General features: G+C 40.2%; 1 protein-coding gene across 7 annotated transcripts in view; it reads left to right on the forward strand.

Annotated features, from left to right (window-relative positions):
* Positions 1-15,109, forward strand: part of TANC2 (tetratricopeptide repeat, ankyrin repeat and coiled-coil containing 2) — a 702,178-nt gene that overhangs the window by 339,939 nt on the left and 347,130 nt on the right. For 6 of the 7 annotated variants that reach the window (XM_043503351.1, XM_043503352.1, XM_038385380.2 and 3 more), the window contains one exon: positions 581-760. In XM_043503351.1, coding sequence (XP_043359286.1) covers positions 581-760 — 180 coding nt within the window. The remainder of the gene's footprint in view (positions 1-580; positions 761-15,109) is intronic. The other variant, XM_043503355.1, reaches the window with a different exon arrangement.

Genomic DNA, 15,109 nt, shown 5'->3' on the forward strand with positions numbered 1-15,109 from the left:
GTCCTTACTCCACAGTAGGGACTCAAACCTGGACCTCCCATCTCCAAGGCAAGTGGCCTACTAACCACTAGGCTAAAGGTAATAAGAGGGACATGTGCGCGCACACATGCACTTTTTTGAAGGTGAGTGGACTTTTCCAATTTGCTGACAAATTCCAAAAATTTTCAGAACCAACATGAAGATTTGTTCTGATTTTTTGGTTTGTTGGCTGAAAAAAATCAATTATTCGCCCAGGGTAGTAATTACATGAAAACTGATCACTCTAGAATACTTAACAAAGCAAAATGATAACTAGTTAGAATTTAAGTTTTATGTTGTTCATTACTCTATATCAGACATTCACCTGTTTGCTATTGTATAAATGTAATTTCTTCATGGGAAGCATAAACACTTTGTAAGATGAGCATGAGACAGAGCAGTCCAATACAAAAAAGTTTGTGTGATTTTGTGAGAAATAGTATGGAAATATTAAAGTGTCTAGCCAGCCTAAGCCAGCAAATTCCTGAGTCTAGGAAATGATAAAAACAGTAGGCTGCCTTTTATTACAAACTGTTCTGTTTTATTTTTACGTTCCTGTCAGGCACCTCCACAGAGAACGACTGTGCTTTTGAACCAGACTACGCTATTCCACCACTCCCAGTGACCGAAGGTATGCAGCACATTCGGATTATGGAGGGCATGTCTCGCTCTCTTCCATCCTCCCCCTTACTCACACATCAGTCTATCAGTGTTCGGCTCCAACCTGTGAAGAAATTAACTGGTAAGGACTTTAAATAAGTTCAGTGGGGCTTTTAAAATCGGTCAGTGCAAAATTTTAGATAAAACTCACCAAACAAGTTTCTTTGCACAAATCTTCATTAGTTAACTACATGGCGTGCTGGAGTCACAATATTTTGTAATTGGAATATACACCCATGTTTGCAATATTAAATTACTGTAGGAAAATGGGTTGGATCCCAATTTAACATCATGATCTGTCTAGTCTTTAAATAATCATCTGGTTTTCACACATTTTAGTTTTGCAGGGATGTTCTAAGTAGTACCAGAATATACTGTAATTCCAAAAAAGAAAAGGAGTACTTGTGGCACCTTAGAGACTAACAAATTTATTTGAGCATAAGCTTTCGTGAGCTACAGCTTACTTCATCGGATGCATTCAGTGGAAAATACAGTGGGGAGATTTATATCACCTACTACAGGACAGGCCCAACAAAGAAAATAACAGAACACCACTAGCCATCACCTTCAGCTCCCAACTAAAACCTCTCCAACGCATCATCAAGGATCTACAACCTATCCTGAAGGACGACCCATCACTCTCACAGATCTTGGGAGACAGGCCAGTCCTTGTTTACAGACAGCCCCCCAACCTGAAGCAAATACTCACCAGCAACCACACAACAGAACCACTAACCCAGGAACCTATCCTTGCAACAAAGCCCGTTGCCAACTCTGTCCACATATCTATTCAGGGGACACCATCACAGGGCCTAATCACATCAGTCACGCTATCAGAGGCTCGTTCACCTGCGCATCTACCAATGTGATATATGCCATCATGTGCCAGCAATGCCCCTCTGCCATGTACATTGGTCAAACTGGACAGTCTCTACATAAAAGAATAAATGGACATAAATCAGATGTCAAGAATTATAACATTCAAAAACCAATTGGAGAACACGTCAGTCTCTCCGGTCACATGATTACAGAACTGAGAGTGGCTATCCTTCAACAAAAAAACTTCAAAAACAGACTCCATCAAGAGACTGCTGAATTGGAATTAATTTGCAAGCTGGATACAATTAACTTCAGCTTGAATAGAGACTGGGAGTGGATGAGTCATTATATAAAGTAAAACTATTTCCTAGCTTCTTAATCCTTTACAGGTGAAAGGATTTTTCCTCTGGCCAGGAGGGATTTTAAAGGTGTTTACCCTTCCCTTTATATTTATGACAAGTGATAATCAAGGTGGGCCATTTCCAGCAGTTGACAAGAACGTCTGAGGAACAGTGCGGGGTGGGGGGGATAAACATGGGAAATAGTTTTACTTTGTGTAATGACCCATCCACTCCCAGTCTCTATTCAAGCCTAAATTAATTGTATCCAGTTTGCAAATTAATTCCAATTCAGCAGTCTCTCGCTGGAGTCTGTTTTAGAAGTTTTTTTTGTTGAAGTATTGCCACTTTTAGGTCTGTAATCGAGTGACCAGAGAAATTGAAGTGTTCTCTGACTGGTTTTTGAATGTTATAATTCTTGATGTCTGATTTGTGTCCCCGATAATTTCACGGCAAACCTGGTGGCTGAACTTTGGACAAACACCTACAAGATCTCTATCAAGTACTCTTACAACTACAATACCCACCTGCTGAAGTGAAGAAACAGATTGACAAAGCCAGAAGAGTACCCAGAAGTCACCTACTACAGGACAGGCCCAACAAAGAAAATAACAGAACGCCACTAGCCATCACCTTCAGCCCCCAACTAAAACCTCTCCAACGCATCATCAAGGATCTACAACCTATCCTGAAGGACGACCCATCACTCTCACAGATCTTGGGAGACAGGCCAGTCCTTGCTTACAGACAGCCCCCCAATCTGAACCAAATACTCACCAGCAACCACACAACAAAACCACTAACCCAGGAACCTATCCTTGCAACAAAGCCCATTGCCAACTCTGTCCACATATCTATTCAGGGGGCACCATCATAGGGCCTAATCACATCAGCCACACTATCAGAGGCTCGTTCACCTGCGCATCTACCAATGTGATATATGCCCTCATGTGCCAGCAATGCCCCTCTGCCATGTACATTGGTCAAACTGGACAGTCTCTACGTAAAAGAATAAATGGACACAAATCAGAGGTCAAGAATTATAACATTCAAAAACCAGTCAGAGAACACTTCAATCTCTCTGGTCACTCGAATACAGACCTAAAAGTGGCATTACTTCAACAAAAAAAAACTTCCAAAACAGACTCCAGCGAGAGACTGCTGAATTGGAATTAATTTGCAAACTGGATACAATTAATTTAGGCTTGAATAGAGACTGGGAGTGGATGGGTCATTACACAAAGTAAAACTGTTTCCCATGTTTATCCCCCACCCCGCACTGTTCCTCAGACGTTCTTGTCAACTGCTGGAAATGGCCCACCTTGATTATCACTTGTCATAAATATAAAGGGAAGGGTAAACACCTTTAAAATCCCTCCTGGCCAGAGGAAAAATCCTTTCACCTGTAAAAGATTAAGAAGCTAGGATAACCTCACTGGCACCTGACCACAATGACCAATGAGGAGAGAAGATACTTTCAAAGCTGGAGGGAGGGAGAAACAAAGGATCTATCTGTGTGTTGCTTTTGCCGGGGACAGAACAGGAATGGAGTCTTAGAACTTAGTAAGTAATCTAGCTAGATATGTGTTAGATTATGATTTCTTTAAATGGCTGAGAAATTAGACTGTGCTGAATAGAATGAATATTCTTGTCTTTGTGTCTTTCTTCTAACTTAAGGTTTTGCCTAGAGGGATTCTCTGTGTTTTGAATCTAATTACCCTGTAAGGTATTTACCATCCTGATTTTACAGAGTTGATTCTTTTTACCTTTTCTTATATTAAAATTCTTCTTGTAAGAAATTGAATGCTTTTTCATTGTTCTTAAGATCCAAGGGTTTGGGTCTGTGTTCACCTATGCAAATTGGTGAGGATTTTTATCAAGCCTTCCCCAGGCACGGGGGCGCAAGGTTTTGGTGAGGATTTTGGGGGGAAAGACGTTCCCAAATAACTTTTTCCCAGTAAACCTAGTCAAATGTTTGGTGGTGGCAGTGGAAGTCCAAGGGCAAAGGGTAAAATAGTTTGTACCTTGGGGAAGTTTTAACCTAAGCTGGTAAAAGTAAGCTTAGGAGGTTTTCATGCAGGTCCCCACATCTGAACCATAGAGTTCAGAGTGGGGAAGGAACCTTGACATCACTACTAAAAGTTTCCTTCCTCCACCTCCCCTCCCCCCCCCCCCGCTCTCCTGCTGGTAATAGCTCATCTTAAGTGATCACTCTGGTTACCGTGTGTATGGTAACACCCATTGTTTCATGTTCTCTATGTATATAAATCTCCCCACTGTATTTTCCACTGAGTGCATCCGATGAAGTGAGCTGTAGCTCACTAAAGCTTATGCTCAAATAAATTTGTTAGTCTCTAAGGTGCCACAAGTACTCCTTTTCTTTTTGCAAATACAGACTAACATGGCTGCTACTCTGAAACCTGTACATTATTTGTTGCAGCACATAGTGACTTTTCATGTATGTTTTTAAACAAGTTTATTTTAAGTAATTTATTTGGTTTCTGTGGACTAGATTTGTAAAGGTATTTAGGTGCTTAAAGATGTAGATAGGCACCTAATGGGAATTTGAAAAGCACCTAAGGACTCAACTCCTACACTAGGTGCTCAGAGGCTGGTCAGCGTAGGGACACTGCAGCTGGGATTAGCAGGGCAAGTGCAGAAGCCATTAGGAGCCTGGGGCAGAGTAGCAGGAAGGGAGCAGGATGGAGCCACTGATGCCTGGCAGGCCAAACAGAAGGCCCTTTTAGGCTGGATCTGGCTTGTAGGCTGCTAAGTGAAGAAGACTGGTTTATAAGTACCTACATGGAGAACAAATATTTACTAATGGACTCGTCAGTCTCACAGAGAACATGGTCCAATGGCTGGAAGTTGAAGCTAGACAAATTCAAATTGGAAGTGAGGTGTAAATGTTTAACAATTAGAATAATTATCCATTGGAACAACTTACCAAGGGTTGTGGAGACACTTTTTAAATCAAGAGTGGGTGTTTTTCTTAAAGATCTGGTCTAGGAATTATTTTAGGGGAATTCAATGTCCTATGTGTGGCTAGATGATCACAATGATCCTTTCCGGCTTTGGAATCTATGAAATCTTCCAACTTTTATCTTGTCTATTTAGATTATAAATTCTACAGGGCAAAGATTGACTCTTACTATATGGTCGCATAATGTCTATTACAATGACACTCTAATCCTGGTTGGGGTCTTTAAGCACTATTGTAATATAAATAAAAATTAATAATAATGCAATGGTAGATGTAGTGTATGTTTCTGTAATATCAGTGTTGACTTGATCCCTTGGAACTGTGGGTTCGGTTTAGTTGTAAGCTCTGGTAAGCAGCATTCAGTGCTCCATTATCTTCACGGTGGATAGCTATCTTTGTGTTGTGACACAGCAAGTATGTTTAATTAATTGTGAGTGCAAAACTGGAGACTGCTTCTCTTAAGTTAGGCTTTGTGTGCTTTTCCACTGATAGCTCTGCCCCTTGCGGTCAACAGAAAAATGAAGCAAATTAGAACTCATCCCATTCTTCTGTTTAGGTTCCAGCCCCCCATTTCCATTATACTACAGGATTCTTTAAAAATCCTTGCTGCCACAATGATAGACACATGCAAGAAAAAAGAAAGTTTACTTACTCTCAGTGCTCCAGTAACAGGTATATTGCCTTTGCAGAGTTGCATGTGTGTCATCAGGGCTCCATGAATCAAAACATTTAGTGTGAAGTTATATAAGGGACCATCTCCCCACTGCCCTTAGTTTTTTTGCAACAATTGAGAATATCAGATGAGGACTCCAAAGAAGCAGGGAACTAGGATGAGTGAGTCTGGGTCTTCCCAGGCAATATACTTTGAGATCTCCATCTACCGATGAGTAACTTTCCTTTCTGCATCAGTGATTGACAGTACAGATCAACTAACTCAAACAAACCTGTGGAGTAGGGCTGAGAATAAAAACAAAATATTTTTCCATGTGATTGTATTTCTTTAGTTAACAATTGTTAGAAAACTCCTACAAAATATAAAAAAATGTGTTGTGAGAATTACATATTTTTTGGACTTCCCCTACAAAATGTTTAACCATATGAAAGGGCTGGAGAGTTGTTTCTAACAGTCTGTGTTTCTTTCAGTGACTTTACATGTCTAAGAATGGAAGTGCCTCTTTTGTTAACAATAGGTACATCATTGCTTGCGCAAGAGTGAAAACAAATAATTGCTTAAAATTATGATTTTTGTTGTTGCTGGTGAATATTTAAATTATTACAATAAAGGAAATGCTCTTCCTCAGACTAATGATCCACATATAGGCATTAGTCCCAGGAGATCATTAATCTCCATGGAATGCCCTACAATGAAGACATTATTGCTGTTATAAATGAATAGCTCAGAGATAATTTTTAAATGGTTTTCGTACAGAATGCATGCATGTGATCCCCCAAATGATGGTATTGGTGTGATGGTCATGTTACATCTGGACATTTCTAGAGAATTAAAGGCTGGTATATTGGTTACATGCCAGTCCTTTGCTAGATTGCTATTTAGTTTCTAATATTAGCTATACATAGCTACATGTTTGATTTTGTTAGAAGTTTGTGATTTCTCCCAATCAGAAGCAGGGAAGGTGAGATTTTCCTCTGAAATACTAGTTTAAAATTCATTTCTGAGTAGTATATCATATTTCCATTCCAAAAGGCTTTTTTGCTGTTTACTCGTAGCTTTGAAATTGAGGACAGAACATTTTTACTAGGTACTTACGTTTGAAGAAATATGTTTCATTTAACTTAAGTTTTAAAATGAATGCTTCAGAGAAAATGTCTGTAGTATTTGCCAATTCAGAGCTGGGAAAATATTTTTAGATTTCTTTTTAGAAAATGTGGCTTTTTCCTATTTCACATGTCAAATCTTGATGAAGATACTTGGACCAGAAGCTCTACAAAGTGTCTCCTTTTGGATGAAATCATGGCTCCATAAATGTCAGTGACAAAACTTCTCTTGACTTAGGTTGGCCTGAATTTCTCTTCCTTCAATCAATTTTTCACCTTAAAGCTAGAGGATTCAGTAAGAGCCTCCATATTAACTGTTTTAAATAGGGTTCAAGGTTTTTAGGTCATTGAGCAATTAAAACTCAAAAGGAATCAAAATTTCACATCATCATTATAAAATATGCTTTCTCCTTTACATCCCAAATAATTTTGGCAATCTTGAACTATAGTTTCCTCTTCATATGACCATTTTGAAACAAGACAGATGCAGAGTTACAGACCAACTTAGAGATGCCAAATTTAAGGTGGACTGGAGGGGTTAGATGTCTTATTACAGCCCATTCATGTTGCTTTTAAGAAGTTCTTAATGGGAGTGCAAGCAACACCTCCATAGTATTTTCAACATTACTGACACAAGCAGAGATAAATTGGGGTTAAACTAGGTCTCATTTATGGCAGCACAGAGACAGTAAGTTAAAGTATTGGGTGGGTACAGAAGAATAAGCTCTTTCTTTCAATTTTCAAATCAATCTGTATGCCTGTATAAAAAGCTTTTTTGGGACAGGTAATATATCTTACTCTGAAAATCTCTGTGTAAATTTGCAACCCTATATAAATTACCTTTAGTAGTAATAATAGTGCAGGTCTAGTTGAAAGTAGAAAAGCATGTAACGAGTAAATTAAAATAAGAGAGCAACAAGAATTAGATTTCAATATCTAATTATCCGAAACTTGGGCTATGGAATTCCACGCTTTTGCAGTTCATTGTTAACAGATCACTTTCTTTTGATTTTAACACTCCATCATATACTTTCAATGTCTGATGCATTTTAAAGATATTCTTATTATAACGAATCAATTTACCCTGAAAGCATATATCATGAATCACTGCATTCTTTTCTAACTTTTTTCCTCTCGCTGAGTGGTGTTGCTCTTCTGGTGCTTTATAGTTCTTGGAATTCTAGGTGGGCATATTCTCCTATGCTTCACCCTTACCTCTTTGTTCTTGTGCACTGTTACTTGGTCAGTGTTGTCTGATCTGTTCTCTGAGCTTCCCTACCTCTCTGCTGTGAAGAATAAACAAAAGGAAAATGGGAGGAGAGATTTATCTGCCATGTTAAAGAACTTTGTCCCTAGCAAACCTCCCACACCCTCAGGTAATAACCCTCTTTTTACCACCCAGCAGTATTTTCTGTGGTGGAATGAATTTAAAGAGTGTAAGATGGTGGTCCCAAAACAGAGAGCAAATTCAGGGCCAAACTAAGGGTGCTCTCTCTGCCCTAACCCCCACACATACCCTGCTCACCACCATACCCTTCCCACACAGCCACTTCCATGTTCCCCCAAGTGGTGCTTGCTGGTATTGGGGGAACTGCGGATGGCTAGTGGGGAGGTAGATGGACATGGGCTGAGGAGAACTGTGTGTAGAGAAGGGGGATTGTGTTAGGGAGACGTAGTATGCAAAAGGGGCTCTGGGCATGGGAATGCGGGAGAGGAGGTCAATCCCCAAGTGTTGATGTATCTGTTTTTTGTGTGTGGACTGCTGCTCCTCATCTCAGCTTCCTCCAGGGCACTGCCTTGATGTACAGGGGAGCTGAGACAGCAGTGCCACAAGGAGCCTTTCAGGCATTAATGCCTTGGCATGTAGAGAATGAACTCCCCATGGCCAATCTACTACTCTGGTTCCACCATTCCAGGAACTCCCCGCACGTGGCCCTCTTCTCTCCCAGATACCATGTACATCTATGGCTTCCCAACATTTCCCTGCCCTCACCACATACCTGCTTACCCACCTGGCCCCCCTCCTAGAATTCTCTTGCACTCTTCCACTCGTTAACCCCAGTCACCCACTCCACACACCCCACCCAGCCCTGCTCTCACCCACCTCATGCACACTTTAATGTTTTTTAAAACATGCTAGCTGGTCATGGTCAACCCCAGGGAAGTCAAAGGTTGACCAGTTGACACCTTTTTATGTGAGTTAAATCCCATCTACATTAGTGTTTTTAAAAAAGAGGTTAGTTAATATGTGTTAGCTAACATTTTTAAACAACATCTATTTTTCTAATCTAGACGTGGCCCACGGCTGTTGACCTTCAGCGTGTGCTGCAAGGTTGATCAATTCACTCTGGGTGAAACAGGTTCCACTGTTCACAAAGCAGGAATAATTCACTGGTGTTTGTGTCCAGCTCCATGGAGATGGGAGGACAGAATTCACCATCACAAATCACAACAGGCCTTTAGGGTGCATAGCCTCTGTTCTTAACTACGGGCTGAAGTAATTAGAGACTGCCTTTCCAAGTCCTTTAAATAAGATGTATGTAGTAGTCCCTCCTACAGTGATTTATTGAGGCCGGCTAAAAGTCTGTAACAAAATTGTGAAGTTGCCCCTTAGTGGCTGCACTGCCTGCCACCCTCCCCCATGGAAAATGCAAGTGGGATTTGGCACAGGACCTCCATACTTGGGGATGGATTTCACCCAGAGGGTTTTGAATGTATAAGAAGGATATGATGAGGAGCATATGATGTCTTTTTGGTAGACTCCATATAGTTCTTAGTCTGTCTATTTACTAATCTGTGTATATTCACTTAGTCTTTTAGTAAAGCACATTGTAATACCTTGATAGATAAATATAATTGTTCTCCCAAACATTTATCCTCTGCTTCTTAGAGTGAGTATACTCTGGTTACCAAGACAATTTCTTAGAATATAGATAAACTTCAGTTTTATCTAAATTTGAGATTTTGGGCAGCCAAATCCAGGGACATTAGCTGAAATAAGAAGGTTACAGTCAGTAACCTTCTTCTTTAGATAATGATGAAGCTTGCTTTGTACTAGGTCATCTTCAGAAGTATAGAGTAAAAAATTAACCCTTTTAAAAACAGACACTGTAGCTTATTCAAAGCCTTTCTTGGTGGTGTTCCCCAAAACACTCTTTTAAGATTTGCATTAAATCCAGATTTTGTCACAGGGGAAAGGAAAGGACAAATTCCTATAGTGGACTTTGTACTAAACACTAGAACTTACCACCATATTGACAAATATCTTGTGAAAGACAAATACTGTAATGGCTACAGTATTTTCAGTGTCTAAGTATTGATACTATGCCACTGTTGGTTTCAAACTTAATATTCTATGTATCGGAAAGTACTGATAAATCAGTAACTACACAGTGCAGGAATTCACTGATCTCTTTCAATTCTTGCTGTTAGTTAGGAATTTCTGAGCCGCTACACATGAATGGCTTTACAATTTATTAGAAGTAATATCTAATATATAATAAAGAAAACTTAAGTCAATTTCTGATCCGCATTGATTGCCCTCCACTTCCACTGAAAGGAGTGAAGAGTGCTCAGCACCTCACATGATCAAATGTAAAGTTTATAAAGCTATGTTGCATATAATTCTGTTCTCCCCCACCCCCCAAAAATTCAAAAGGTACCAAATGATCATTTTTCATAGCTAATTATTATTATTTTCAATGTACAATGTTTTTACTTTATTTAAGGCTACTCTTAGGAGACCTGTATTTTACATGTTATATATAACATCATCCATGTGATAAATAGGGAGTTTATTATGATCCACATTAGAACTAAGAGTCAGATTACAAGTGGCCTCATGTTAAGGAAAATCATATTACAAAGAGATATATAATTATAATAAGGAAGCCTTGTAATTCTGTACCTGAAAGCTAAGCTACCTGCTTTGTTTTCAGGAGAATGAATATAGAATACTCCCAAATGAGTATTTTGAATGTGTCAAGGAGTGATGGTAATGGAATTATTAGTCTTTCTAGTCATCTTTGGAGAATGAGATTATAAAGATCAATATGCTTTTTAGGTTGCAAACAGGAGTTAGCATATGATTCCCAAGCTCTTTTTATAAGGCCTTGATAAAAGTTTTAAAGGAATTTTTCACATATTTCCATTTTTTTAAGAGCAAAGTCCTGAATCATGTACAGTTTGGCATAGTAGTTGCTTTGTAAATCACATAGGCCAACAGAAGGTTGTTGTGAATTTAAGCATTTTTGTGATCTGACGTGTCTGCTGAAATAAGGAAAAGTTTGGATTAAATAAATTACTACCTTTCCCTTAATGTTATAGGTGATAATACTTGGTATATATGATTCTTCAGCTGCATGTATGCTGTTTTCTGATTTCTAATAGATGAGAATCAGTTGGGATTGGTCCTGCTTTGAGCAGGGGGTTGGACTAGATGATCTTCTGAGGTCTCTTCCAACCCTAGTCTTCTATGATTCTATGAATATTGAACTAGCTAAAGTTGTGTTAGAATTTCCATTGAAAATCCTGGTTTCAGTGTTTACTGTCTCTGCGCTTTGAAAATGAAACAACCTGAAAATTGATATACAAGCTGTAAACCCCCGATGCAAAGATTTGTTTTTAATTACCAAAATATATATTTTAATAGGCATCTCTTCACTTACAACATATGAAGAAATCTGTCTTGAACCTGATTTCACATAAATTTTTTTTTTCTGGCTACGTAGCTGCCAAGAGGCATAGAAAGGTTCCAGGGAATTGCTTCGTAGTGTGGAGTAGATTTTGAACTCAGAGTAATGGAGTTAAATGCTTGAACCACAGTTTGGGAACATGATGTAGGTGTAGGTCATATTTAGATCATCCTATGATGTTACAGGCAAAATAATGACCTTCATTAGAAAAGTTGATTTGTATTTGATTTCTTAATTGAAAGTATAGAAAGGGCAACAGTAATTAAAACATGAAAATTCTGAGTTCAGACCATCCAAAATCTTTAATTCATACTTATAGTATGCTGTGAGGATATTATAACACATATAGGTCCAAATTCTCTTGTCAGTTACACTGACATACATTCAGAGTAACTTCATATTTTCGCTAGTGGAACTAAGAGCAGAATTTGGTTCATGGTCTTCTATAAAATGGTCTTAACCAAGTAATAAGCTTTTGCTAATGACTTGTGTACAGGAATATATGGGCCTAGTGAGGTAAGTTAAGGAAGCTGATATCTTAAAAGTAGTTTGAGTTCACGGGTTTTCTTGTTAACCAAAATATATTTGTAAAAGAACACTTTTGGCAAAATTTGACCTGCTGTTTACCCTTCCACTCCCAATTATTAAATCCATCTAATTTTTTTTTGTGGGGAGGACATGCTGTGGGGAGGAGGGTTTCCTCAGAAAAAATGCCTCCATGTTTTTTGTTCCTCTTGCAGAAAATATCACCAGGGCCAGCCACTTATGAGAAACCCTAAAATCATAAAGTTATGCTGGACACTTCATAAAGAAAATTTAGTTCAGGAACAGATTTCCATTTCAAATGGTCATCAAACAAGTATGGAGAGAGAAATGGACTAGAAATGGATGATAAGATCCCCAGAAATATAGCTTGAGGCTCCTTCTCCCTTTCTTCCCCCCCCCCCGCCCCATGTATCCTCTGGTTCACAGCTCTTAGCTTTTGTGGCAGAAGTGACTTTCGCAAAGGGATTTGAATGTGGTGAGGGAGGTGGCTTGGTGACTATGTTCAGTGTGAAAGTTACACTCATAAAGAAGCATGGTTCTGAGATTTAGCCAGGAAGAGGTCATTCAAGACTTTGGCAAGAGCAGTTTCTGTGGAGCAGAGAGCGTTGATACTGATAACCATTGGTTTCAGAGTAGCAGCCGTGTTAGTCTGTATTCACAAAAAGAAAAGGAGTACTTGTGGCACCTTAGAGACTAACAAATTTATTAGAGCATAAGCTTTCATGAGCTACAGCTCACTTCATCGGATGCATTTGGTGGAAAATATAGAGGGAAGATTGATATACACACACAGAGAACATGAAACAATGTGTTTTATCATACACACTGTAAGGAGAGCGATCACTTAAGATAAGCCATCACCAGCAGCAGGGGGGGAAAGGAGGAAAACCTTTCATGGTGACAAGCAAAGTAGGCTATTTCCAGCAGTTAACAAGAATATCTGAGGAACGGTGGGGTGGGGGGGAGAAATAACATGGGGAAATAGTTTTACTTTGTGTAATACGACTACATGCCAGAAGGGCCCACAACAGTGGTTCCCGTAACCCACCTAGCAATATTGTTAATCTATCCAACTATACTCTTAGCCCAGCAGAAGAATCTGTCCTATCTCGGGGCCTCTCCTTTTGCCCCTCCACCCCCATGAACATGATACAGTTCTGTGATGACCTAGAATCCTATTTTCGACGTCTCCGACTCAAGGAATATTTCCAACACACCTCTGACCAACATATTAACCCACAGAGACCTTCCTACCAACACTACAAAAAGAAGGATTCTGGGTGGACTCCTCCTGAAGGTCGAAACAGCAGCCTAGACTTCTACATAGAGTGCTTCCGCCGACATGCACGAGCTGAAATTGTGGAAAAGCAGCATCGCTTTCCCCATAACCTCAGCCATGCAGAACACAATACCATCCACAGCCTCAGAAACAACTCTGACATCATAATCAAAAAGGCTGACAAAGGAGGTGCTGTCGTCATCATGAATAGGTCGGAGTATGAACAAGAGGCTACTAGGCAGCTCTCCAACACCACTTTCTACAAGGCCATTACCCTCTGATCCCACTGCGGGTTACCAAAAGAAACTACAGCATTTGCTCAAGAAACTCCCTGAAAAAGCACAAGAACAAATCCGCACAGACACACCCCTGGAACCCCATCCTGGGGTATTCTATCTGCTACCCAAGATCCATAAACCTGGAAATCCTGGATGCCCCATCATCTCAGGCATTGGCACCCTGACAGCAGGATTGTCTGGCTATGTAGACTCCCTCCTCAGGCCCTTCGTTACCAGCACTCCCAGCTATCTTCGAGACACCACTGACTTCCTGAGGAAACTACAGTCCCTTGGTGATCTTCCTAAAAACACCATCCTGGCCACTATGGATGTAGAAGCCTCTACACCAACATTCCACACAAAGATGGACTACAAGCAGTCAGGAACAGTATCCCCGATAATGTCACGGCTAACCTGGTGGCTGAACTTTGTGACTTTGTCCTCACCCATAACTATTTCACATTTGGGGACAATGTATACCTTCAAATCAGCGGCACTGCGATGGGTACCCGCATGGCCCCACAGTATGCCAACATTTTTATGGCTGACTTAGAACAATGCTTCCTCAGCTTTCGTCTCCTAATGCCCCTACTCTACTTGCGCTACATTGATGACATCTTCATCATCTGGACCCATGGAAAAGAAGCCCTTGAGGAATTCCACCATGATTTCAACAATTTCCATCCCACCATCAACCTCAGCCTGGATCAGTCCACACAAGAGATCCACTTCCTGGACACTACGGTGCTAATAAGCGATGGTCACATAAACACCACCCTATATCGGAAATCTACTGACCGCTATTCCTACCCACATGTCTCTAGCTTTCATCCAGATCATACCACACAATCCATTGTCTACAGCCAAGCTCTACGATATAACCGCATTTGCTCCAACCCCTCAGACAGAGACAAACACCTACAAGATCTCTATCATGCATTCCTACAACTACAATACCCACCTGCTGAAGTGAAGAAACAGATTGACAGAGCCAGAAGAGTACCCAGAAGTCACCTACTACAGGACAGGCCCAACAAAGAAAATAACAGAACGCCACTAGCCATCACCTTCAGCCCCCAACTAAAACCTCTCCAATGCATCATCAAGGATCTACAACCTATCCTGAAGGATGACCCATCACTCTCACAGATCTTGGGAGACAGGCCAGTCCTTGCTTATAAACAGCCCCCCAATCTGAAGCAAATACTCACCAGCAACCACACAGTACACAACAGAACCACTAACCCAGGAATCTATCCTTGCAACAAAGCCCGTTGCCAACTCTGTCCACATATCTATTCAGGGGACACCATCATAGGGCCTAATCACATCAGCCACACTATCAGAGGCTCGTTCACCTGCGCATCTACCAATGTGATATATGCCATCATGTGCCAGCAATGCCCCTCTGCCATGTACATTGGTCAAACTGGACAGTCTCTACGTAAAAGAATGAATGGACACAAATCAGACGTCAAAAATTATAACATTCAAAAACCAGTCAGAGAACACTTCAATCTCTCTGGTCACTCAATTACAGACCTAAGAGTGGCTATCCTTCAACAAATATCTTCAAAAACAGACTCCCAACGAGAGACTGCTGAATTGGAATTAATTTGCAAACTGGATACAATTAACTTGAATAGGCTTGAATTGAGACTGGGAATGGATGAGTCATTACACAAAGTAAAACTATTTCCCCATGTTTTTTCTCCCCC

The sequence above is a fragment of the Dermochelys coriacea genome, chromosome 27 (genome assembly GCF_009764565.3).
Source record: "Dermochelys coriacea isolate rDerCor1 chromosome 27, rDerCor1.pri.v4, whole genome shotgun sequence".
Lineage (NCBI taxonomy): Eukaryota > Metazoa > Chordata > Testudines > Dermochelyidae > Dermochelys > Dermochelys coriacea.